Here is a 27412-nt window from a genome sequence, read left to right on the forward strand (position 1 = left end):
ATTTTATTAGCCAAGTTTACCATTAAAGCAAAATTGGATATTCTACAAATATTAATGTCATGCATACTGTTACCTTACTGCATGTTAAATTTGAAAAATTCACATCAGTGGTTTCCTTGTGTATAAATGACCAAAATTTAAAGGTCTTGGAAACAGTGTATTTAGCTTTTTATAGAAAGCAATTCCTATACGTTTTGTGGTATTGGAAATACTTTGTCAGGGAATGGTACAAACAGGAGAAATACAGAGGCATGATGAATGATTGGACCTCAAATGGCGAAAAGTAAGATTCTAGATGTAGATGCATACCCACCTTGCAGTAGTGCCCATAGCTTCCAGAATTCTCTACATCCTGCTGCCAGCTTTTAAAGCCTGAACTGTAATTTCCCATAGGGTTTTATGGGGACATATCCTACCTACTTCGCTTACAAACTCTGGTGGCTTTGGGTAAGTTTCCAAAGTAGGTAAATATTAAGGGAAGTTTATGGTGGGCTAGGTAAGCACAGTGAGGGAGCAATATGGACCCTTAACCTAAAAACACACGTAGGCTGATAAACAGTGTGCTTTTTCGATAGCAGTCAATCAGTTGCACAATGTTCCATCTTGAAACCAGAAACGAATTGGTTGTCTTAGAGACTTTTGTTTCTTATAGCACAGTTCCTATGTATTTATGGAATTGTAAAAAGCAGTTCATAGGACCAGGGTGACATAATAATGAAAATGCCGATTCTTTAATGCATGCATTGAGCGACACAAACATCACACTCAATGTAAAGGTCTTGTGAGGTAAGAGTTGTAGAAGTGTGCCACTTGCTTAGCTGGTTAAAACCAAATTGTGTTTAATTATTTAAGCTGACAATGCTAATACATTTCAGAAAAACAGACTTTGTCTTGACTCGCAATGCTCCTGGCTCTACTTGCATTATTCTTGACAAAAGATCCATTCACAATCAATTGCACGGGCAGATTAAACTTTGTGACTCCAGGCAGAAAACAAAATGTCATGACTCTTTATGAGCTAGAAACCACGGGCCAAACCATATTCATGCATGTGTCGAAATCTGCTGAAAATGTATTAAAAACAAGGTTGATACATTTTGTTCTGGTCATTAGTATAATCACACTTGACATTTCAGATGTAATGTTGCATACATTACATGTTCAGTCACAACCTAACGCTGTCCATCACTCGATAAGCTAGCCGACCTCGGCCTGTTCACACTGAGATGTCATACATGGGGCTATAAAATTCACATTAAGCTCATGAGGTCAGGTGACAAGCAATTGTAAATGTAGCAGATGAAAAATACAGAGAATGCACAAATTAATACAAATGGTCTGCAAACATCTTGATTACAGTTCAGAGTTGTAAAATCTTTCTGCACAATTGTAAGGATGTAAGGATTTGAATTTTGCAAAAGTTACCCAGAAAATATAATCTACTCACCAGGGATTTCCTTTAATAAAATGGAACTTTGGACAGCCAACAAAAATAAAATTAGTGGATAAGCTTCTATTGGACGCAGACTTCCCTCCCTATCAGATTACTAGACCCCCAGAGATGCTCCTCCACATGTTATGCCTGCCTTGTTCCAGAGTCATCACATATAGGTTTTGCATTTTATGTGATGGTATAGAGAAAACACATTGGTGCATTTCCCATCCCTATTCTTTTTTATTCATTTTATATATGTTGCATTTTTAGATCTAGAACAGTATCTATGATCAAAGTATGGACGAATGTATAGTGTAAAATTATAAGCACAGACATATCGCTATGTGTTATCCCATAACAATGCTGCAAATATAGAAAATTACAAGCAGACCCTTCCAGAAACTGTGAGTTCCTTATTTCTTGTAACTAACTAGCAATGCTGCCACTACTGCATAAAAATCCCAAGCAGGGTTATTAGCCCGTCTTGCCTTCTTCCCTGATTGACAACAGCACACCACATCCAAAGATTAGTGTAATGGAGAAGGTCTGTAGACCAGAAAATAGAACTAGGAAGGGCTGACAACCCTGCATGAATTTCAAAGAAGCAGAGAAAGCATTGCTAGTTTACCACAGAAAATTAGGAGCTCATTGGATTTCTGCCAGGATCAACAGGTATTTTTCTGCATAAAAGTATTGCATATTTTTGCAGCATTTCTGACCTGGTATCATATTGACTATTTGTGTTGTATAATAATGCATACTTTTGTAATTTCCTGTCTTCTAGAAACTTCCAAGTAAGTTTAAGAAGATATATGCAGAATTTGAAAATTTAATGGTAAGTGAAGGATATGAGCTAACATTTATATTTTTACTATAACACGGTGGACAGAATGTTTCATTACACTACTTTTGCCAATACCATTTTGGTATGTTAAAAAAGGCTAAACTAAAATCTAAACTGGTATTTTCATTAGTTTAGGATAGAGTGGGGAAGCAATGGAACATCTGTCTGTGTTCTGTTCACATTTTGCAGTCACCTCTTTCCTGTGAATACCTGTCACCTAGACAGGAGATGATAAGAAATCTCCCTATGGGGGGTTACCGACAGCGATAAAGGTAGACATGGGTTTTTATTCATTCCCAAAACGAATGCTTATCAGCTTGACTGAAGCAATAAACTATAACAGACAATCCAGTCTGGTAAGAGTTAAAGAGAAACAATGCTCGTCGATAGGTGGTGCTTCTGCCAAATCAGCAATTATGCACAGGATACCTGCCTATTCTGGCACAGACTTACCTGTGTGCAGCCGTTGTGCGGTGATGGCAGCTCCAGGACCTGTCATCACTATATCTGAGGAAAACGCAATCTTTGTGGCCAACTCCACTGAAGATATTCCACAACCCAGCAATCCTATTGGGCCATTGGATGGCCACTAAAGATGTGTGCAGGGGTTACATTGCCCTTGGCTCTGTAAATGACACCACCACTGTATAGTGTACAGCTACAACAAAGTCCCCAGGAGCCAGGGCTTTATTTTTTGACAAAAGAGAAACTGACCATCTCTTTTGTCAGGTGTCTCTACCTCCTGATGACTTTTTGTCCTTTTTAAGGTTCATGAAATTTGGTGAAATGCTGCATGTGTTTGAATAAATGTTCTGTTTGACTTGCTTTCAAACAGTTTAAACACACATTAAGAAGACTTACTGCATCCAAATAATGCTGACCCTAAAAAGTGTGCATTTTAAATACACATAAAATCATGAAAAACAATGCCCAGCAACGTGAACCTTTACTCAAATAAACTAAAGCTCTGATTGGTTCACCTTCTCTGTTGGCCCTGGTGATCATTGTCACTAGTACAGAATGTGATGGGAAACGAATATCTATAATTTTTCAATGGGGACACCTCTTCTGGTGAAATTGTGAATTCCCTGGTTTTGGAAAAAAATCTTTACTGAATTACTTTTCAGAAATGAAAAGGAATTTTCCATAAGGAAAAAGTCTGACATGTATGCTAACTATTCCAAAAAGGTTTTGAGAATACATTCATTTTATTGCAATTCGTTCACATGACATTAGAATAAGAATAAAGCATATTATTTTCATCTACTTTGTCCTTCTAAAAAAATAGTTAACACAGAGCAATATTGCTAACATGCCTTCTTTTTGTTCAAGGACCCATCACGGAATCACAGAGCATACCGGCTGACTATAGCAAAACTGGAACCTCCAATTATTCCATTCACACCTTTACTCATTAAAGGTAATCACAGATTGATCATTACAGATTAATGAAAAGCCTTGTTGTTGCCATGTAAGTATTAGTAATAACAGAAAGGTACAAAATAATAAACCTGTGCCTGAGTTACTTCTTCCCTTGGAAGTTTCCTTCTTCTTTACAAAGGTCTTGTGTTACAATTTTCAGGGATTAAATTTGCATGTGAAATTTGGTGGTTACACATATTTCACAAAACAAAAAAAGGTCAGAGAAGAAATGTCCTATGTTTCAATGTCAGTAATTGGTTTTTCACCAGGGAATGATTTAGTTTATGATAGATTCACTGCTTTATATATACTGTAGACCCTTAAAACTATTTAAACATATTGGGGATGTGTGTGTTTTCCACAGCAAACATTCAGATTTCATCTCTTGCTTTTCTAGTGAATGTCTGAAAATTATGTAATGATATGACCGATTAATGACTGTGTTTAGAAACTGCTACCAGCTGTCACTTCCTCCATTCATCTTTGAAAATGATAACCGATTTGGATGATGACGGATTTGGTTAGTCCTTAGAATAAAAATTGAAACATTTTCCTATAAAACACTGTTAATGATTATAAAGATTAGCTTAGGGCTATGTTCAAACAGGTGTTGTGTACAGGAGGTCCTGTGTGGCTCCAGGTGGTTGGTACCTTGGCAGTCGCTTGGGTGCCCCAGCCAGTGCACTGGTTTTTAAAAGACCAGCAACTAAACATTTTTCAATGGACAGCAATGGACGTTGCTGAACCAGTCACTACCACCGCTATTCATTCACTATAGCTGGTATATACTCTATTTTTAGCGTCTCAACCGCAACTCAAGGTTGCCATCAGAGGAGGACAAGAGGTATTTCTGTACCAGGCACAATCAAAAGAGCTTGGCTTTTTACCATGCTGAAGCTTTTAGAGTTAGGAGAGGGAAGCCCTAGAAGTTTACCTAGTATGGGATCCAGAAATTTCTGATGGTGGTTCTGCAACCTCACCAACTAACTGAATCTAACAACACAAAGCAAGTCAACATTACTAAATGTAAAATGCAGCAAGTCACAGCAAATTGTCAGATTTAATTTACTAAATACAGATCAGAAAAATTACAAGTAAATTCTGAGCAGTTTCTAAAGGTTGCTACACTTTATTGAACAAGACTGATTTGTGGTCATGAGGTTTAGCCAGTAAAATGGGCAATTCTTAAAGTGTCAGTAGTCCAAATGACATATATCTTCTCATATCTGACCAGCCATTCTCTTTATTTATTTACAGATATGACTTTCACCCATGAAGGAAACAAAACATTCATTGACAATCTGATAAACTTTGAGAAAATGGTAAGTCTGTCTTTGCCTAGATGATATGAAATCATCTCAGTAGCCACAGGACGGTGGATTTCCTCTTTCCTAATATAATAAAGCAATTGTAACATCTGCCACGCAGGAGATTAAATCTAAACAGCTTACACTAAGTACAGCAATATGAACTCTCTATTCCAAGTTATTTCTACTATCCCATCTGTGTGCCTCTCTCATTTGTAATGCTAAATCACAGTTTAAGTAAAGTCATTATGTAAATTAATTCTAATTGAAATATTTAACGTTAAACAAGTCTTTAACCTCTTTGGCTCGTTAAGCTAAAGTAACATTAGTGTGTTTCCATGTCTTGCCTTGCATATTATAGGCAGTGACTTTGGAATAATTTCAGACACTAATTGGGCTATAATCTGTGCATAAAAATACTGTTTGTGTCTTATCGTGGCCATAAACAGATTATTACAATAGTTTAATATAACTATTATTTTGGAAAATAAATCCTAGTTTTAAAGTTGAACTCCAGACAGGTAAAAAAGCAAGTATTGTATTCAATAGTACTTTTAAATGCAGCCAATGTGAGTACATAGTTTGACTTGACATTAGCCTCTTGTAATTCCCTATACAGTATATCTTTGGGACCTTTGGAGCTGCATATATGATAAATAAAATGACAGGGAACATGCTAGCTACAGGAGAGAATTATTAAACAATCACAGGTAAAGGGCAGGTAGGTGACCACGTTGCATTGCCTAATTCCTTAAAGTTGGTTCCGATCAACAAGCAAGTTTATTGTCTGTTAAAACGCCATCAATGTCAGGATTATTTCTACTGTGAATTAGGGAATTTGCCAAGAGTTCAGCCTTAGGAGTTTCTCTAAAAATGTTAATCAGTCATGATGGAAACTCTCATTTGATTATTTGAACTTCGCTTTGTTTTATTGCATAATGGCGTTCTAGTGAAAGAATGTTTTGAGTAACCAAATCAGTGATTGATCATGTATGGACAACATTAGACAGAAGTTATTTTTGAAAACTAAGTTGGCAAATCGTTCCTAGTATCAGTAGATATCAGAAATGAAGCCATGTGTCATTGATGATGAAATTCAAGTGTGCGTGTGCAGTAATTATATTGCCAGTGGCCAAAACGGGTGACAAGGAATCTGGAAGTAGCAACAGAAAATATGGGGGTGGTGGTGGGACAAAGAGTAACTAAGATCATATATCACAGAGTGCTTGAGAAGGCCATATTTGTAAGGTTAAGGTGCGTACACACTTCCAATTTTTATCGTTCAAAACGAACGACGAACGATCGATTGGGCAAAAATCATTCGTAAAAAAAGTAACCAACGACGCCGACGAACGAGGAAAGTCGTTGGAAAAAACGATCGTATCTATTGTGTGTACAATATCTACGAACGATCGTGTCGTTATCTCTATGTGCAGGATCGGTGCTATACGATCGTTCGTAGATTGGCCAAGAAACATTTTTAAAGCTGTGATTCTCCAGTATGGCTAAAAAAAATGAAAAAAAAAAAACCTGAATGGCAGGTATGGGCAGCACTTGACTATGAATAGATATGGCTTGAAGCTAAAACAATTTGAAAACACTTCACTTTCATGCTAAACTTAAACAGTGTGCTGCAGCTCCAGATATAATATGTGAAAAGGCACCTCAAATCTCTGTGCAAAAAACAGCAAAGCAAGTATTTCCCATGAAACTTGCAGTCCAATGACTAGGTCATCTGATCTGGAAGGAGCAGCACCAAACTTTAAAAATTACCTAACATTTTTCCTATTTCATTTTGATTCTTCTGTCCACCTCTAATATATTTTGCAGAGAGTCCACAGTGGTAAGGAAGTACAAGAGATGCTGAGGAGTCCATAGTCTTCATATATTTATGAAAACATGGAACCATTTATCTTTTTCATATGTTGGCTTGTGCAGTTTAAAAGTAGCTCAGTGTATAAAGCAAACAGCAAAAAGTATCCAATGACACATTCTAGCAGTGGTTTTTACTAAGATAATCATATGACTAAAAGGATGAAGCCTGTACAAAATAACATCGCCATTTTGATACACAACATGATTTCCGAATACTGCCATGCCAAAAAGTCATGGAGCTCAACTTGTTTTTGGGGTCTACCCTAGATATCCTAGAATTCATCTGCAGGAGCATGGGAATTTACCTTGTTGGCATGTGGAAGTTTAAACGTTTGAAATCTGTCTTCCAAATCTCCATAGAGCTCTATAATTCTGATTTTGTTATTGCTATTATTTGTGTATCTGTTTGTTTTGAAGCTAGGATAGTTGCTATGTTTTAAAATTAGCCTAGTATTGCATGTCTCTGAGGACTGTTATCCAATGTTTTTGTTTGTCCAGATTTTTTTATTTGGAATCCAAGTTTGAGTAGCTGTATTATAAAATTGTTATCTAATATTTACATTTACATAATTAGATGTCTGAAATGGAAAGTGGGACATGTGCAACAATAAAAAAAAACATTTTATAAAGGTTAATAAAATGAGTTATACATTTAAAAGCAATTGTAATAAAACAAGGAGGTGTTTTATTAATGCCAGAACAAGTAATGGCAAATAAAATGTAATGTTTGCCTTTTATGTATTTTATCTGCTGTCTATTATATGCCTATTAATATATAATTTACTGCCTTCCCTCCTATTTTTAATGAATCTTATGTGTGTCCTTTGGGTTCTCAGCTGTCATGGCTCATAAGTGACTGTCTGCATACACTTAACAACAATGGTAAAATGTACTATCGTCATCCAGTCATGCATAGTGCCGCTTTCAAGCCACTGTGGGAAGTACATATTTAAAGAGTAGCCCAACTTCTAAATAAACAATCAAAACACACAAAAGTTGGCAAACACTGAACTAACAGTTTTTAAAGTACCAAAAGTTCTGTCTATTGTTGTGAGACATGGATACAGATTTTTTTTTTTTTTTTTGCAACTGCACTAAAAAAAACAAAAAAATAAAACACCTGACTATATAATAAACACCTATTCTCTAAAGGAGATAAGGAGCAGGGGTTTTCCCTTTTAACCTAGCAATGAGGTCACCCTACATACAGTCGGCACATGAATATGTTTTTCTAAAAAAAAAAAAAATAGTTGTAGCATTAGAGAAGTAGTAAGCCTAGCTTATGTTCACTCATCATGGTATTTGCAGCCCTGAAGATCATTTTGTCACTTTACAGCCATGACAGTTATGAACCTGATATATCCTTAGTGAGGCTGTGAATATTTATAACAATTATGAGGTCATGGCATAGGCTTTAAACTGTGGAGATCTGGTGGAATACAGTACCGTGTCCCCTGCACAAGACTCCGTGTAACTGGTGGGAGATTATATATAGCTATCTGATACCGACAGCTGTTGGATATTGTAACAAGTAGTTATATAATATGTTATTATAATTAGCAGCGTGAGCAAAACAGTACAGAATAAAACTGGAAACCGGAGAGCGAGTAACACTTATCTTTAATTGTATGTTTCTTTCCTCTGAACTTGAGATGGTATTTAGACCAGGTCTAGGTTTTTAAATTACTTTTATAAGGAAAAAAATCCTTGCTGTATGTGTGTATATATATATATATATATATATATATACGGTATATATAATGAGAATGGTGCAGGAAGAGCAAGACAATAGTTAGAAAGATAAAGAAATCAGTGAGGGAGTTAAGTTTATATTCATTCAGTTGTGTGTGTAAATTCCAGCTTGTGCTACTGTGCTCTGTAAACAATTTCAACAAGGAAATCAAAGTACTTTCCCTTTCCTGGGTCAGTTATTCTGTGTGAAGGATTTGGATAAATCTGAATTCTGGGCATATATGGAATAAATACAACAAGAATATTATTAAAATACTGATTTACCTGTAAATTAAGATATAGATCTGTACACATCTGTCAGACAGCACAGCACTATATTGTAAGAGTGAAGACCTTTCTTAACTGCGGTGGAACTAAATATTACAAAAATGTAGACAAGTTGTTTATTGCAGGAAATGAATTTCTGCCTGTTCACAATTTTCACAAGTAAACTCACCTCTTCTCACTCCACCATTGGTGCCGCAATCTTCACCTGGTCTTCCTCCAATTTTGGGTCCTCAGCCATCCTGATTTGCCAGTCTGTGGGAGTTTATTAATTCCTGAAAGTTGGGGGTGCATATGCACAGTTCAGTGTACTTTTCAGGCTGATTCTAAGTGTAGCAGCGCTGCATCTCTCTCCCCTCCCTTTTCTGGATCTGACTTGGGACTTTCATTTGACTTGGATTCCAGACTTCATACCACCCATGGTATTCCCTTTAGCTGTGTAAAACTTACAGATACAAGTATATATTCTCTGCTTTCTATTCATGATAGAACAGATAGTTCCTCTATCTATCACTACCTTAACATATAATCTATTACCACCATTACGATTGAACAGACTGCTGTTCTCCTACCCATCACTACCTTACATACCTTACACGTCTCGCTTATACCCCTGAAGCCAATAGGCGAAACGCATTGAATTACAAGACTTTTTTTCTCGGTTATACGACTAAGACATTCAGGGCTTATACTTAGAATAGTGATTCTTTGTATGGCTCAGCAGTCTCCACTCCACGATTTTGTAATAGGAGATTGATCTACATATGTTCTAATGTACCTTCTGCCTCTATTCATCTATATGAAATATATTTACTGAACATTAGCCTTTCTTCTTTCTTTCCTTTCTTGTTCAACTACTTTTTAGGAAAAATTGTGAACAAACCAGTAAAAATGTTGTTGCTTGCCCTTGTGCAATAAATAACCTGTCTGTTTGCAATTTTTTAGTTTTAAAGTAAAACTCTGCTTCAAGTAACATAGATCTTTTCCCCTCCATGCTCTTTGACTAAACCGTGAGCTCCTTTCTCTGCCATTATGACTGTTTGCCCTATTAGCATAATATTGCGTGGTGTCCTCCTCCCTCACTATAAGCTCTGCCGTATTGAAACTGCAAAGGGCTACAACTAGGGGAAGTTCAGGTACTGCCTACATTCCAAAACAAAGTTTTGACTGACTGAGAGCTTAGTACATTGAACAGTGTAAAATAATAACCAGAGGGCTGTAATTAGCTGGAAGTGACCTTAGTGGAATCCATTGCAATTGCTGCTGTGTTGTCAAATAAACATGGGTAGAAAGTATTCCAAGTGGCGCAATATATGGTGCGTTATGAGCTTGTGGACCGGCTCAGTACAAGCTCTCCATTTTTTCTGATCCTTACAGATTTACTGAGCTGTATTCAAGTGTGTTTTTATACCTATCTGGAGATTACCTTTAAGATAGCTAGAAGAAGCAGTAGAATTGGTATCTTGTAAAGGGGCTGTTTTGAAGGGTCTGCAAGAACTAGAGGGGGATTTTTAGGTTAGCTTACAGGTGGAGCAGAGCCAATCATTGGGGTCTATTTTTAAAGCAATGAATCTGACATCCGTTAGTGGAAAATTTTCAAGACCCATGTTTCAATGGCAGTAATAGGTTGTTCAGTGAATGTCATATTCTTTATAAATAAAACTCACTGTGATGCAGTGGTATCTGTTAGACAAGTGTAAAAAAAATACAGACGTTAATTCTTCCAGATAACCACTGAACTTGTAAGGTTCTATGTACTTTGCATTGTCATCCTTGATATATATATATATATATATATATATATATATACCTTTTGTTCTTGGATTTAGATATAGCATTACTGCAAATACTTTCCCCACTTCTTAGATTGTAAGCTCTTTTGGGCAGGATCCTCCCCTCCTTGTGTGTTATTTGTAAACCCTTTAACCCTGTTAAACAGCACTGCGTAATATGTTGGTGCTGCAGTTTAATATTGTTAGTAATAAATATTTAGCTGAACTTATTTTACATTATGTGTATTTGTACATTGTATTAATATTATGAGAATAATTGTGTTTTTCAGCGTATGATTGCAAACACCGTCAGAACAATGAGATACTGCCGGAGCGTGCCCTTCAGTAAGTTGTATTTTTCATCAAGGTTATTATGTACGAGCATAGAATGGGAGATAAAGCATTTTATGACACTGTTTAAGTATGTATCATAATGGCTTTATTATCTATTCTATATGCACTGTCACTGTGTCATAGTCATAATTAGCATGTTATGGTAAAGTGATTCTATAAAACCCAGCACTGAATTTAAATGATCAAAACAGCCCATAAATTAGATTCCAGCAGAAGCCTGCTTAGGGAAGTTAAACTTCTAAATAGAAGAATAGATTATGTTTCTTTTATTACATTTATATCATGTCAGCTTGTTAATTGATACTGTGTGCATGAACACTGATTTACTTGATTGGTGTTTATTTCTCTTTGATATACTTCTTTATACTACAAATATAATTCAAAGAATGATGAGATAAACCTGGCATGCCTTCCAGTTCTCCCAGTTTTGATGGAAGTGTCCAAGTGAGACTAATTGAGTTTTTGAAACAAAAACTTTATACACACATCAGATTATAGTCACCCCAAATAAACAGTCGTGCTGGACTTGGGTGAAAGGCTGACATGTGTAAAGCAGACTCTTAATAATGTATATCAATCCACCACAATAGATTGATGATTGGAATGGACCACTGTTCACTCCTCCACACTCCACTTGCTTTTCCTCCCCCTTCCTCTCTATAGAACAGAATGGTTCTGTATGTACATTGCTCGTTTATTCATCTTTCACTGGAAATTGTCACAAAAGATTAATTCTAGTGACAATATTCTGATGTCCATCAGACATCTGTACGATGCTTAGAGTTCATTCTTCATGAATGACACATAAAATTCAACATCATAACTTATTAAAGTCTTGTATAACAAAATAAACTAAACAAGTGGTATAAACAATCATGTTCATTGATGTCAAGCATTTGTGAGCCCTGAATACCACCTCTTGGAGTCAGGTATTCACTAGAGTCAGCTGTTCCAGCCAATTCAGTTGCAAAATTGACCTAAACTGCCCTAATAAATAAGAGTACCTCAACAAAGGAGTCCCAATAAATGCTGTATTTTGATCCGAAAAAAAGTCTTTGAACTAAAACAGATTTTAGGTAGAAATGGGCAGATATACCACCTAGCCATTGACAGTTATATAAAGTGTATAGTTGAGATTAGTGCAAATTGAAATGATAACCTTTGAACAATTTTTGGCCAGCAGGTGATCGTTGCTCTTCTCATCCAATTTGTGCTCCAGACCATTCTTTTTAGACAGCAACCACCTCTATGTTTGTGGCATATACTGATTATACAGTACATTCCTTTTCAGTGAGCTGGCAGCCATGGCATATTGATCATGTGTAATTTTTCTTTATAGGCAGAACTGAGCCAACACTGACACTTTGATACAACCCACATATTTCTATATATTTCCATGTTACTATTTTGAAAAGCCCCGAAGAATAAGGAATTCATATTATCCCCTGAACTGTGTTGGCTGCATTTCTGTTACCAATTACTAATAAAGTCTGGAACCAAATTCTTTTTTTACATGACTGTTTTTTTTGTTTTGTTTTTTGAGGAGCTGCACGTTAAAATCAAATGCTACTACTTACAGGCTTTCAAAAAGATGATCTCTCTGCAGTGGGGAAAAGCTATTCATGCAGTACACTTGGGGACCAGCTCACTGTAGAGGTCTGCAAAACTGCAGGAGCTGGAGCAGCATTTATCCACTGATAGTAAATACTGGCTAATGTGGGTACGTATTTGATGGGTAGGACAAATGGCCCCAAACTGATTAAAATTTTACTTAGTCTTTAGGGAGGGTGTATGCTTTTAGCATCAATGACCTTGAGCTTTTAACACATCTACCAGAACATATAACAATGTTAAAAGTAAGTGTTGCTTTTTTTTTTCTTAGTACTACCTGTTTTTGTTATAAATATATTTACTACTGCTGACAGTCAGATCAGAGTTCAAAAAAAGATATAGAAAAGTAAAATATTCTGTGTGTTTTTTAATGTTTCCCTTTCAGATACCTGTTGATGTGGTTTTGATATTTTACAGTCTTGCTCTACAGCATTTTGGTTAATATAGTAAATAAACCACCCTACAATAAAGATATTTGCAAGAAAGCCTTTAAATGGAGAGAACAATCAACTATAATCTTGCTGTTCTTCTCCCAAAGATGACCTTTCTTTAGGAAAATGTTAGCTTCCTGGCTGTCATGCTATGGTTTTATTACTTTCCGTAAATGATTGCATTCAAGGTAATACAAATCCTTTGCCAGATAAAACTGCTGCTTTTTTGTAGCTGCTTTGTATTTTGTTATATAAGAGCAAGCATGTAAACCTGAATGTCCCATAAAAACGTACTGTACAATAAACATTAAAGATAACAATGAAGAATGAAATTACAACAAATCGCTAAAAATGTCCAATTGATAACAAATGAATTTTTATCACCAGGCCCTGATGCTTCACTTGTTAACAAAAATCACCAGGATGTTCGGAATTACGTACGGCAGTTCAACGTCATTGACAATCAGAGGACATTATCGCAGATGTCACATCGGCTAGAGCCAAGGCGCACCTAAAAAGAAGTCTGTAATTTAGGATGTTGTCTTCATGGAAAATATTTTTTATCTCCTTTTTAATTTAATCATTATTTAAGTTTTCTACTTTTTTTCCTAGTGCCACAGTCTGATCATACAAACTGTGAATATTGTACATTTTTTATGTAGTGACTAAAAGAACACCAATATATATGGTGGATGTTATACAGTTACTGTACTTAAGGTTGTGATGTAAAATGAGATGTTGATGGCAGCTACAGAGTTGTAAATTTCAGTTATATAAGTTACAAGACATTCGGTCACCTTTCTGGGGCTTAGTAGAGTAATGATCTGATTGAATGCAATGGGTGACTAAACATTATTTTATCTAAAGGTCAATCCATATTTCACTTTTAAATACAAGCTGAATCATGTGCTGACTTTTGCAGTATTTCTCAGATACTCCACTGGCAAGATATATATATGACAACTATTTTATGGAAGATGCACCCATAAAAGTGTCCATGGACATTAGTTGACAATCCAATGTCAATTTGGCATTGTAGCTGGAATAGGTGAAGGTGTTGTTCTATAGCTCTTGCCAAAATCCCTTTCCAATCCTAACTGCATACTTAGCTTAGACAGGCTTGCATGTCTTTGTGGTCCCCTTCTGCCTATTTTGACTAAAGTTAGATGGATTTTGCCTGCATAATTGACAACCTTTGTGCTTGGATAGATAGACATGGGCTTTGCTTCTACCATGCACAAACGCCGGTCAGCAGATTCACATTTAATGGTGTAGTATGGAAGGCAGTTCTAAGCCTGGATTTGTTTTGCATTTCTTTGGAGGCAACAGGTTTTATCTAGTTAAGTTTGCAAAACCAGTTTATTGCTGCCGTTAGTGCTTGCTATTATGGAATGTTTAACACACAAGGCAGGGCATACTACACTTGTGTTTGTAATATGGGTTAACCTAGATATAAACCCAAAACCTAAAATCTCAAAAGAGCTTTAAAATGCTGGTGTAATTCCAAAAGTTGTTTTCAATATTTTTAAATATGTTGCTGTCATTAAAATAACACTTGGGGTTCACACACTTACTTTTAAAGGGTGGCAACTGTCTTCCAATTGTACAGTTGTGTTATCACCTTGTCCTGTGCCTTCCCTATGCATTCCTGGTTAAGACTACAAATAGGCATTCACACACGTATTACCCAGGCATGGTTCAATATTATCACTGTCAAGAAGCAGGTCCAGACTAATTATATGGAACCATCGCTGGGGTTAAAAAAAAAAGATGGGGCACAAAAAAGATGACCAACGACTGACCAATGACACCAACGAACGAGGATTGTCGTTGGAAATGAACGACCGTCACGGCGGATCTGATTGGCCGACGATTGTTCGCTATCTATTGTGTGCACAGTTGTTCAGTGATTGTGCATGGTCTGAGCATGCAGGTGGTTCACTGTGTCCATATGTATATATATATATATATATATATATATATATACTAATAATAGAAAGAGAATAATAAAAAGAATTATTATAATATTAATAATTATATTATATAATAATATTTAATATTATAATATTAATATATTAATGATATTAAATAATATAACTATTAACATTAAAAATAATAATTGATAGAGAAACTCTATCCAAGAACACATACTACTAGTACAAAGCGAGAAACTCTATCCAAGAACACATACTACTACACTGTAGTATGTGTTCCTGGATAGAGCTTCTCTATCCAGGAACACAGTGTGAGTTTCATGGCTGGCTGCTCATTAATGACATATATAGACATATTTATATTAGTGTGTATATATTTAGTATACACTATTCGCCCCTAGGTATATCACTTCCTCTGGTGCACGTCACTTTCTGTATCGTTCAAACGATCGCATATACCATGTTATCTGCATGTACAAAGATATCTTACATGATCGTTGATTGTTCGTTTCTAAACGATAATTATTGGAAGTGTGTACGTAGCTATAAAAAAAGTTGCAAACAGGCAGACATGCTCTTTCTTGCAGAAGAGACATGCTACTTCTGTTCTGCGACATGGCCAATCAAGGTGGGTAAATATCTCCAATTTGAAAAAAAAAACACAGGAGTGGGGGGTTGAGGTAAATTCTTCTTTACCAATGCAAACAGGCACAAGTTTCAGGAAACGTATATATATTTATTTGTAATTGGCAGGAGCATTAAACTCGCACAAAAAAAATTCCCCTAGAAATTTAAAATAGGACACCCAGATTCCTGATGCCCAAAAATGTCTGTTCTTCACCAGACATGGTGAAGGCAAGGTGCATTGGGCTTAGCAGCTGAATAAATACCAGAACCTAGCTCTCACTATCTCAAGTACTGCCTGGAATACAGTATATAGCCCAGTTTATACTCAGCATGCCCATTGACTTTAAAATTGGAAATAAAACATAGAACAAAACTGGAGTTTTAAACTTTTGATTACCTAGCTGTCACATCTGTCCTTATACTTTTAGACAATCAGCCAGAACTTATTACGTATTCAGGAATTTTACTAAAATTCCCTGATCTGCCTATTTATTCTGAGTCAGTAAATCAAAAAGTATTAAAGCTGGTGGGTCAGACTGACAGCCAGCCATCAAAAGTTTTGATGAGGAGGTCGCTTACACCACCTTCCATTCTGCTCTAATGATAGGCATACTTTGACTGCTCCCCAGCAAAAATAAAAAAAAATTATTAGAGTCAGACAGAAAGTACAAAGTCATGCAGGCTCTGGATACAGAAATGCATTCACCGTCTGCGTGAACGAGACCTTGTATTTTATGTTTTCCAGCTCACTTGACAGAACCACAGATAATATAATTACTGGGGTTTTTCAAATGTTAGTGATTAATGTTTCTCTTCGGCAGTGTGAAAACATATACTGTTTGTAGAAAAAAAAGAGGAGACCCATTAACTCAGAGCAGATTCTGCAGGTGATCATTCCACAGTGTTACAATAAAATGTGATCATTCTGGTTTAATGACATAGCACAAAGGGACAAAGCAGGAGTGAGCTACTTTGTCCACATGTAACCCAGCATAACCATTTCCTGTATTGTTACACAATCATTCAACTGCTGTGCTCATAGCCTGTCTAAATAAATATGCTTCATAAATGTTTTCATCTCCTATGATCACAGATTGAAGAATAGCAAAGCATAAAGTAAGTGCAACATTCATGAATCTGATGTAACTTGGGAAACTTCTTAAATTTTTAGTAAAGACCATAAATCATTTTACTGGCGTGAATATAAGCACTATTACAAATTGTTTGCTAAGGAATTCTTAGAGACCAAAAATCTCCAACAGAAATAATGAGTCAGGCTTTAGCAATTTAGTAGAAATAAAGCACTGGTGCTTTGAACATAGTTTAAAGTACACTAGAATGAGCAATCAGATATCAAATTTTAGCATAATGTAGCTGGATAGGTGAAACATGAGTTCTGATTGCTTGCTGCATCTTACTGCAGACTGCTGTTGGTGTTACTGGAGTTGTGCCTTACCTTATATCTTCTCTTACCATATTACCCAATGAATTCATCAATTAGCTTTGTAGTTAACACTGATTAATGCTCTATAATTATGTCACAAAAAGACTGGCCTACCGAATCCTACATATGCCCTGCACCAGCTCCTATTTCCCATATGCTCCAGTCCAATGCCAAGCTGTCCTGAATATGCAAAGCTCCAGGATGTCTGATATTCTTAAAGGTCTACAACGTAACCAGTCATAACGATAGGGTTATATAAATGTGTGTTGGGGCACTAGGGAGCATTGCGACCACAAAACATGCCAGTAGTGTCAGAGTTTGGCAAGTTTGAAATGTCCCAGCACGAATATCAGAAGAGAATAGAGTTATATAGGTCCTGGGCCGTCACTTCAATCTCAAAACCATTACTATCGGTCCAAACTGAACGATCTAACACCACCAGCCCAGTATATATATATATATATATATATATATATATAAATATATTTTTATTTATATATATATATATATATATATATATATATATACACATATATACTTTGTTTAAAATGCATCTCTGCAAAAGACACGCTATGAATATAAAAAGGTAGCAATTTGCCATGAATCCGAGTGGGATAGTGCAGTCCTGAGATCCTTTGGTGCTCGACAGAAAGGAGTGGGCAATGTACTAAAGAAGATTAGCAAGCAGGGTCAAAGTTGGACTCCAGCCTTGCACAGCAGCACAGGCTATTCTCTTTTCACTGTTTACATCATATATTGATGAAGTTAATAGAGTTTGGCCCATGTCTAGGGGACATTACGTATCTTCCAGTCCTTTTCTCCCCAGCCTTATTGTCATTGACCAGTCCCATTTCATGCATTAAGTTCCTACAATCCTGGGGGCTCAGCATTATATAAAGGTAATGTGTGGTCTGCATGCAAATCCAGTCTGCCTAGGAGTGCCCACCAGATAATCACACATCAAGACCATTTCATATTTTCATAATTATTCTCAGAAATCTAATGCTTGCATCAAAATGACGACTCTTTAGAATAGTACTGAACCAGGGTGAAGTTTTCAGGAAGCTATACAGGTTATACAGCATCTTCCAGACTTCTTTCACCAGCCATGATCTACCTACATTACAAAGTAGCACACAGACCCAATGATGACATTACTGGGTCCAAAACAAGGTATATAAAGAAAACTGAAAGGTTTGTAAATAAACTCTAAGCAGTGATTTTGCTTTATATTCTTTATATGTACATTTGTAGGTATATGTTTAGCCTTTTATTATGTGGACGGCATTTTACCTGTTAATATTTTACTTGCTCTTCTTCTTGCAGTGACAATGGTCAATATTCAGATTTAGTCAACATTTTAATATACAAATGGAGGGCAAAGTTGCCCTAAACAGAGTTCTTTCATCCATTTTATATACTGACAGTTACTGAAATATTGCATAAATGTATGGCTTGGTTATTTTTGTAATGAATTCTCGGATTAGCTGGTAGGGACATGGTGTGGATCTATGATGATACACATATCACTAAATGAGGAAGTGCACTATATAATCATTCAACCATGCAGACACTTGCCTACACTGGAAATCGTACCACCTGGTACAATTGATACATATTGATCAAAACTAGGTGAACTGTATTTTTTCTTTCAAATTCACCTGTATATAAACAGTAGTCATTTTCCAATCTATGAGGATTAATATTTTGGTTACAAAACGTTAAAATTAAAACATTAAATTATTTAGGTTTGTTACTACAAATACATAGTAGTAGTACCACATTGTTAAACAGCAGCCGTTTCCATTTAATCATCCCTACTTACAACTACAAATATTACTGGGATTTTTCATTTTAAATATGTAAAAAGAAGCACAATAAACAGAAATGTACAATTCCACATCATGTGCAATCTTCTCTGGGCATTACAACTGGACTACATATTAGCTGCTTTGTATTGTAGCCAAAACACTGGTATTGTACACATTTCTCTGTTCTAGAATTAATATTTTATCTGCTTTCCCAGTAATTTTCAAATAGGGGCTACCAGAAGTGTCATTAAACAGAAAATGTTCTTTCACATGAGCTGAACATCACAAGTGTGGCAGTCCTGTTGTGTAGGTGCCCTATCTTCACCTCCTGTTCTTATTAATTTCATTTATGTTCCTTTTTTCACTTCTGTGTTAAACTTTGTGCCAAATAGTTTTTCTCTATTTATTAAACAGGCATGTAACTAATGAATGTTTAATGTTGATTTTCTGTGTATATAGAAGAATTGTAGAGTTGGTGTTTGTGTCTTCAGTACATACAGATGACATACAGACCAACACACGCATTAAAAACTTATTTTCTTGTCATAGACTAAAAAAAAAAGACTGTATTATTTTTTGCTGTAAATATAAAACACTTATTAGATTAAAATGTGATAAATATAGCCTGTATTCTTGTGTTTTTTTAACCCCTGAGATATATCAAAGCCAAACGAAACCTTGGTGAAAGGAAATTACTGTAGTGCAGTCTGCAAGCACATCTGGTCCATGAAACAGATATTCCAGCCACAACATAAAAAATCAGTTTAGTGTTCAGTCTAGTTGGACCTTACAGGACCAGCAAAACTAAACCAAATCAGCTTGTTATAAAAACCAAGTGATGGCCAATATTCACTATAGCTAGGATTCTCAGATATAGATATAAATATCAAGGGTCCCTGGATTGACAGATTTTTCTGGCTTGCAGGTTTAAAATGTGTTGAGGGTAATCGTATTAAAGGAGTTAGCATCTCTTCTTGGAGTTGTGCACAGCTTTAAGTGTAAAAGACCCCATAAAGTTTTTTAGTATTTCTTTGCCTCATCTACCCCCTCCCTCATTAAAGAACCTAAAGATTCTAGACAATAAAAAAGCCCTGTAAAAGTTGGTATCTGCCTAGAATGTCTCCCTCGCTTCTTCTCTTGGGTCATAATACTTGGGTTCAGCCATTTTTAATCTTTTTACCCCAGGGGATTCCTTAAAATAATTTCAAGATGGCGAGGAACCCCAGCATTAGACAAGAGGAAAATGCTCTTTGCAAGTGGGAAGAATACCACACTTACAGGTAGCTATAAAGGTCCTTGGTTACATGAAGCTGGCTCTGTAAAGAGATGTTGGACCTGAAACTATGCAGGCACTATTTTATAGGAGGTCAGGCAACCACAGCACAAGGAACCCCTGACAACTTCTGGAAGAACCCCTAGGTTCCACAGCCCCCTGGTAGAGAAAAGTTCAGGTTTGTAGGATGAACACACTGTGAGTAACAAGGTAATTTGCTCTTATTTGGCAAATGTTTGCAGTTCTGGACCAGATAAATTCCAGGTTTTCTGGATCACCCGGGTTATTATATTATAGTCTACATAATTAGAGAGCTTTAATGAATTAGAAGCCATTCAAATTCCCTTCCACTACAGTTCTCCCTTTCATTGTAAGTATGCTATCAAAACAGTGGGAAGTCATTGCAATTGGCCTGATTGCTTTCCAAGCCTGGGTGAGAATTTGGGTGATCCAACAAACTTGGAATGGATCTGGTGCTGGATTTTAAACATTTGCCAACTAATACCATGATTTTTAAGAAATGCATTCCAGGTTCGCTGGATCACCTAGGTTCTTCCACTATAGACTATCTTCTCCAGTCTTGAAGAGTTTTAATAAATCAGGCCCAATGTGTACCAAACTTTGGGGATTTTATATTGCTCCTCTAATCCTGAAGGACTTGCCAGCCATTGAGTAATTGCCACCCCCTGGTGCATTTAAAATTACACCCAGTACAGCATGCTGAATAAGAGGCCTGATGATGAATGCAGTTTGTGCACATGTGCTGGACTGGTAAGAATTGCCATTGCTCACCCTCTGCCATAGTCTGGGATGGAATGTGCAGTACTCCTTGGCCGCCGGTAGGTGGCGCTAGAGCCGAGCCCGGGCACAGTGTAAATGACATAAGACCGGAAGTGGCCGCTACAAGCACGCTGCCTCCGCTCCCTCACAGCTGGGAAGTGTCTGCTCGCTGCGGTCACCGTCATTGGGAATAGCAGCTGGAGGTCTGCACAGGATCGGTCTGACTACCGGTAAGACAAGCGGAGGGTCTCAGCATTGCGAGAAACTACTGGGAGGACATTCAGGGGGGTGGAAAAGGGTCAAAAGTCTGCAAAAGTTTGGAAAGTGACTCAGCATGGCTGCCCTGACCATCCCGGGTGCCAATGTGGGCATGGAGCAAGGTTGGCATTGTCTGGGGCAGAGCAGGGGCATTGGGCACAGGCAGGGCAGTGTAAGGGAGTGGTCCTGTAGTCCTGGGATGTGCAGGGATCACACAAAGCTTCCTCCTGCCTGGATTTCCTGCAGTACTAACTCGTATTATATGACTGCTACAATGCCCCTGATCTATGACAGCTCTCCCAGGCTGGGGAGGATACACCTTGATCAGTGAACCTGGGGGATCCAGCAAACCTGTAATGGATTTCTTAGTCATTGGCTCCTTGTTTCCATTCCAGGTTTGCTGTATCACCCAGCTTCACTGATGAAAGAGTATCTTCTCAAGCCTTGGAGAGCTTTAATAAATCATGCCCAATGTCTGTGATCATAGGATGGGAAGGTGCTGAGCTGTGCAGGAACGTCTGGAGGGATGACATTTATTTGCATGTTAGAAGAACTGATCATCATGGAGGTGGAAGTTATGGGGTCATGTTTGTGGTTGGCATGATGGACCTAATTGGTGATTGCTGGGAACTCTTACAAATATTCTATAACTAGAGCTTTGACATTCTACAAGTCATAAAAATAAGTTGGACAACAAAAGATGAGCTGGAGGAAGGTTTTGTAGACCGAGATGGCTGCACACAAATTAGAATTTTCTTGGTAGGTAGTCCGGGCTCAGTCACCCTAAAATGTCAGCAGAAAGCTTGTCCTACCACGGGTCTTGGATCCATACACTTTTTATTGTGTTTTCATACTTGAAGATGGAGAAGTGTTACTTTTTCTTTATTGTTTAAAGTAAATAAAAATAATAATAATAAAAATGTGTATTGAGGTATGTGAAGATGATAGATGGAGCTGGGGATGTAGGTTGGGTTCTTTGGACCAGGGTTCCTCCACAGGTTGCTTGAACAATTTGTCTGTCTCAGGTCAGTTCAAGTGACACCAATGATGTTTTTGTCTACCTGTAAGATATCTGTGACATTCTTCTCAATGGCCAGCAATGTCAGGGACATTCTTCCTACTGACCACCACACTAATTTACTGTGATTTGTGGATATAGGAATTATAGTAGAGTTTCCCTTATGACCTGGAAGTTATTTCAGGGGTTCCCCCATTTTGAAAAGTTTGAGAGACACTTCTTTGGAGATGCAGAAATTGGCCGACTTATCTTAACTGATGTCACACATTTGTGTGGAATGGCTGCAGGGAATGAATATTGTCATTGGAAACATTGTTTCAGTCCCAATATTTCTCCTGCAGTAAAGATGGCAGGTGTAATTGTAATAGACATTGGTTGGGCCTGATTTATTAAAGCTCTCCAAGGGTGGAGAAGATATACTTTCATCAGTAAACGTGGCTGATCCAGCAAACCTGGAACAGATCTGGTCCAGGACTGAAAACATTTGCAATCAAATAGCAAATTACTTTTAAGAAATCCATTCCAGGTTTGCTGGATTACCCAGGTTCACTGATGAAAATGTATCCTCGCCAGCCTTGGAGAGCTTTAATAAATCAGGGCCATTGAGTGAGACCACAAGGGACACAATACGTTCCTTGTTAGAGGATTTCATATACTTGAGGTTTGAAGATCCAGAAGCACTGGAGTTGTCACTTCAGTGTAAAATTTCTCCAGTTCACGACAAACATTTACTTTTTGCTTTGTATGTTTGTGAATGGGAAGGGGAACTTGAATTATAAAACGCATGAAAACCTCTCTTTGTGATCAGCCAGCCGTAGCTGTGATTTCTGCTTAAGGGAACAGGAACACAATCTGGTGGCTTCTAGAAGTTATCTTAGCACATGGAAAATAGATGTACCAACAGGGAACTGGAAGCTTGCAGTTGTGTCAGCTGAGTGTCAGCTGTTGGCAGTGGTGGTGCTGGCAGTGCCCGTACATCAGCAGCTTGTAGCTCAGCACTAGATGTTTAGCTGTCTTTGTGTGATTGATTGGCAGCTGAGGTCATTGGGCACTGAGAGGGGATTAGCAGTCACTGATCATTCATGGTATGTCACTCAGAAGTAGATGCAGGGTCACTTTGATTTACATGGTCCTTAGGATTTATGGAGTAGTGACTCAGCCTAATTCTGGATTTCATATTCTGACCTGCATTAGAATTTTTATGATTTGCTTTTGACAACAGACATGTTCATTTATTACACCGTTAATCAATTTTTCCCCATACAAAATTTCTTTTTTTACTTTTGAGAATTATTGAGTTACAGAAGAGATTCCTAAATGTTATTAGCTTAATAGTGAATCAAAGACGGACATAAAGAATGTCACTGAGCTATGCCAAGCTTTAAAAATATCAATATCTTGTTATTGATGGTAACCTTCATAAAACAGTGTATGTATGTATATGTATTGTGTTTTTCAACTAGCGTTTCCTAAAGCTTCATACGCATGCTAGATCAGTGGTCGCCAACCTTTTCGGACCCACAGACCATTACATTTACCGGCTCCTGACCGCACATGAGTAGCACCCAATCCGTATGGGGGATATGGTCTGTGGCTCTGGGGGGGGGGGGGCACCAGCCAGAGCCACGGACCACCAGTTGGCAACTGCTGTGCTAGATAAGTGTCACCCAGAATGAATGTAAGTGATTGTCTTGGTCAAAATGCTAGCGTGTGGACATCTGTCCTCTGATTTCATTTAGTGATCTGTTCTGCTGAACAGGTCACTAAACGACCAGTGGGGAAAAGTCACTGTCATTTCCTTAGGGGGAGGATGCAGCAGGGTGGCTCCTGTTAGTACAATGTCCACTCCCCTCCCCATAGAACTGATCAGTACTTTGTGTAGCACTCGTTTCTAGCATTCCTGTGTGTGCAGCGCTCATTCATTTAACTGTCACTGGAATCTATTAAGAAGGACGACAGAAAATCTAGAATGCTTACGTAGCTTAGCGATTGATGATTAAGATACTTGTTCTGCTGCTGATAAGAGGACATTAAAGACAACTGAAAGCCTATTGGGGACAAGTCAAGACAATTTGACCTTCTTTGGCATAAAAGGGAATTGTTCCCTAATTAGTAGTAGGTATTCTCAGTGGTTAGTGTTGCAACCAGGTGTTCCCATCTCCCACTCCCATTATACTTTTATAGACACACCTGTAATGAAAGAAATCTGTACTGTATGCTTCATACATTAAACTCTTCTTTATAACACCTGTAGAAGAAAAAAAGATTGTGATGTTACCACCTTGCCAACAAGATCCAATTGGAAAAACAAGTGCAGGATCATCTTTTGCATGAGATTTGGGCTATTCAGCATTTCTCAGGATGTTGCTGGAAGAATGTTGATATCAGCCTGGCCTAGGTGTCACCAGCAGAAGCCAAAGGATAGAAGAGTATTATCTTGTTGACCTGCAGATTATTTTTATGCTTCATGTGTATCAGCAATGAGGTGGGGTTAGGGGTAGTAGAACTTGCTATTTAGGTGCAAGGTCCACTTTATTGACCATTAATCTTTTATTCCCAGCCATAAATAAATTGATTGATTTATTATTGCATTTATTAATTGATCATATAAAGTGCCAACAGCTGAATATATGATGGGGTTTCCAGCATTGACATAATTTGCTTTAATCAGATGTATGTCGGTGAAATATACAAAGGGCTCCATCTGTAAAGGAGCTGAATCTACCGGCACTTTAAAAACTAAAAAACAAGCATGTGCTTGATTTGAGACTCAAAAGTCTGCTTGAGGAAAAAAGCAGAATGGTGTTAAAATGATTGGAAGGGAAAGAAATTAAAGCCAAAATGGGGGTTGAATATTTATTTCTTTCTTGTATGGTTTGTCAGTTGAATAAAAACATTGTAACATTTGGGTATAGGATGGCTTTTGATGAATATTAAGGTGTTATTTTTTCTTAATCCATAATGCAAAAGATATCCAAATCAAGTATTTCCAGACTGGTGAGAGATAGAGGTGTGGTTGGAAATGAAGCAGGTATAGTCCAGCTTGTTTTTAATATGGGGCTTATCATTTGCAGATTGATAGGTAGCTGGAAATAGATCAGGACACAACAAACTGTTACAGAGCTAAGCCAGACATGATATAGCCATATCTATGATATTACTGGTGACACATGGATATTGTTTTCAGTGATCATACAATGCATTAAAGTCAACCGCCTAATATTGTGTAGGTTCTTCTTCTTGTGACATTGATGCAGACTCCACAACCTCTGAAGGTGTCCCATAGTATCTGGCACCAAGACATTAGCAACAGATCCTTTAAGTCACTCTGTCACTCTGCTAGACTGCGTTCTTCACATAACACCTCAAGCTGTCATCTCTTCCCCAGGTAAAGTCCATGCACACACCCAGTCATCCACGTGATTGAAAAGAAAAAGTGATTTTTGAGACTAGGCCACCTTCATTCATGCATTGCTCTATAGTCCAAGTTCTGATACTTACATGCCCATTGTAGGTGCTTTTAGTGGTGGACAGAGGTCAGCATGGGTGGTGGCTCCAAACATAGCATGCACAGATGCACTGTATGTTCCGACACATCTCTCATGGCCAAATTTTCTTTCTCAGTAGCTTTTCTATGGCATCTGTCTGGATAGGCTAGCCCACCCTCAAACATGAATAAACCATTGACTCGCATGTTGGTGGACCAGTTGTCCTCTCTTGGAACACTCATGGTTTGTAGCAACCACTGTATACCCGGAACACCTGACAAGACCTTCCTTTTCTGGAGAGGCTTTGACCCATCGTGATTTGTCATAGAGCCATTTGCGATTTGTCTTTTGTCAGTCACTTGGATTCGAATGCGTGCCCATTTTTTTTGCATCTTCGAACACATCACCCTCAAGGACTGGCTGATGATTTGCTGCCCAATATACCTCCCCCCTTAATAGGTGCCATTGTTGCAATTGGCAGTATAAAAATTTTACCACAAGATGTTAGAGTCCAGCTTTTTTTTATTTACTTTTGAGAGACATTTATTTTTAAATATTTGTGTTACAGCTTAAAAATAGTTAAGTGATATTATATTTCATAGGGTGTAGCCACTCCTGGAAGTTTAGACTGAGCTAGTTAAATGAAATTTAGACTTTTTTTGCATGTTTCTCATACTATTCATGAATTAAAGAAAAAAAATCTTATCAATAAATTAATATTTTATAGGTGTTTTGCTTTGTCATTACATATGCTCAGGATGTACCAAATCTGCTCATTATGTATGCAGCGTTCTGTTAGTATGGTACAGAAACTATTTATTTCTTATCTCAGTTTAGGTTTCTGGGTCAGCCCAGACTGATATAAAACAATACACTCTCTAACACATGTATATCAACTTTTGGAGCAACAGTTCATACACTTCATCTACATGTATAAAGAAGTGAGGCAATGTTCTGCAATGTACCAAGGGAAAACAATGGGACTTGCCAGGATGTCACAACATTTCCAGGTAGTCACAAATCAGTGTGGCTCAGTGTTCAATACATCATTGCTTTTTTCCTAAATCAAGAAGCGGAAGTGCCTGAATTTACCTTGGTTTCTCCTTCTTGCAGTTCTTGAACAGTAGAGCAGAGACCTGGATAGGGAGAAGCAGCCCAGGGAGCCACTCAGTTGTGCTGTGGTGCTCATGTTCTAACAGGGAACTTGCTGAGAGCAGAAATGAGCAAAACCTGTGTAACAAAACTTTACTCACTTTACTGTATCTGTTGAAACTGTTAGTGCCATTCTTGGCTGCTTGCTTCTGATTTGGATTGCCTTGTGTGTGAGTGTTCTGTAGTCTGCAGATGTGAACTGGACACGCATGCACTTAAAGATACTGTGCAGGCTACAGAAGGTATTGACTCACTAGGTTTCCAGAACAATCAACAGGTATTTTTTGCAAAAATCAAAAATACTTTCAATGGCAAATACAATATTAAGAAGAAATTGTTTTTTTTTGTAAAGTGTATATGCAGTGTAAAATCCCTGATGACATATTCACACCACAGCCTGTACCTAACATCCATAGGCTGGTGTGCATTGTAAATTGCATCACAGTAATGCATAATGCAATGGAACATATTCTGTGCAAAAAGTGCAACACATAAAAAACATGTTTTCATTCACAGCAATGTAGTATATTGATGTGAAATGATACCATAGGATATAAGTA

General features: G+C 37.4%; 2 protein-coding genes across 8 annotated transcripts in view; both read left to right on the forward strand.

Annotated features, from left to right (window-relative positions):
- RAPGEF4 (Rap guanine nucleotide exchange factor 4) overlaps positions 1-19506 on the forward strand; it is a 169480-nt gene extending 149974 nt beyond the window's left edge. For all 6 annotated transcript variants that reach the window (XM_072418341.1, XM_072418342.1, XM_072418343.1 and 3 more), the window contains 5 exons: positions 2220-2270; positions 3612-3699; positions 4959-5023; positions 10962-11016; positions 13455-19506. In XM_072418341.1, the coding sequence (XP_072274442.1) occupies positions 2220-2270; positions 3612-3699; positions 4959-5023; positions 10962-11016; positions 13455-13582 (387 nt within the window). In that variant the 3' untranslated portion in view covers positions 13583-19506. The remainder of the gene's footprint in view (positions 1-2219; positions 2271-3611; positions 3700-4958; positions 5024-10961; positions 11017-13454) is intronic.
- Positions 19507-21049: 1543 nt separating this feature from the next.
- MAP3K20 (mitogen-activated protein kinase kinase kinase 20) overlaps positions 21050-27412 on the forward strand; it is a 99511-nt gene continuing 93148 nt past the window's right edge. For both annotated transcript variants that reach the window (XM_072418347.1, XM_072418350.1), the window contains exon 1: positions 21050-21166. The gene's annotated coding sequence lies outside the window, so the exon portion shown is untranslated. The remainder of the gene's footprint in view (positions 21167-27412) is intronic.

The sequence above is a fragment of the Pyxicephalus adspersus genome, chromosome 7, assembly GCF_032062135.1.
Source record: "Pyxicephalus adspersus chromosome 7, UCB_Pads_2.0, whole genome shotgun sequence".
Lineage (NCBI taxonomy): Eukaryota > Metazoa > Chordata > Amphibia > Anura > Pyxicephalidae > Pyxicephalus > Pyxicephalus adspersus.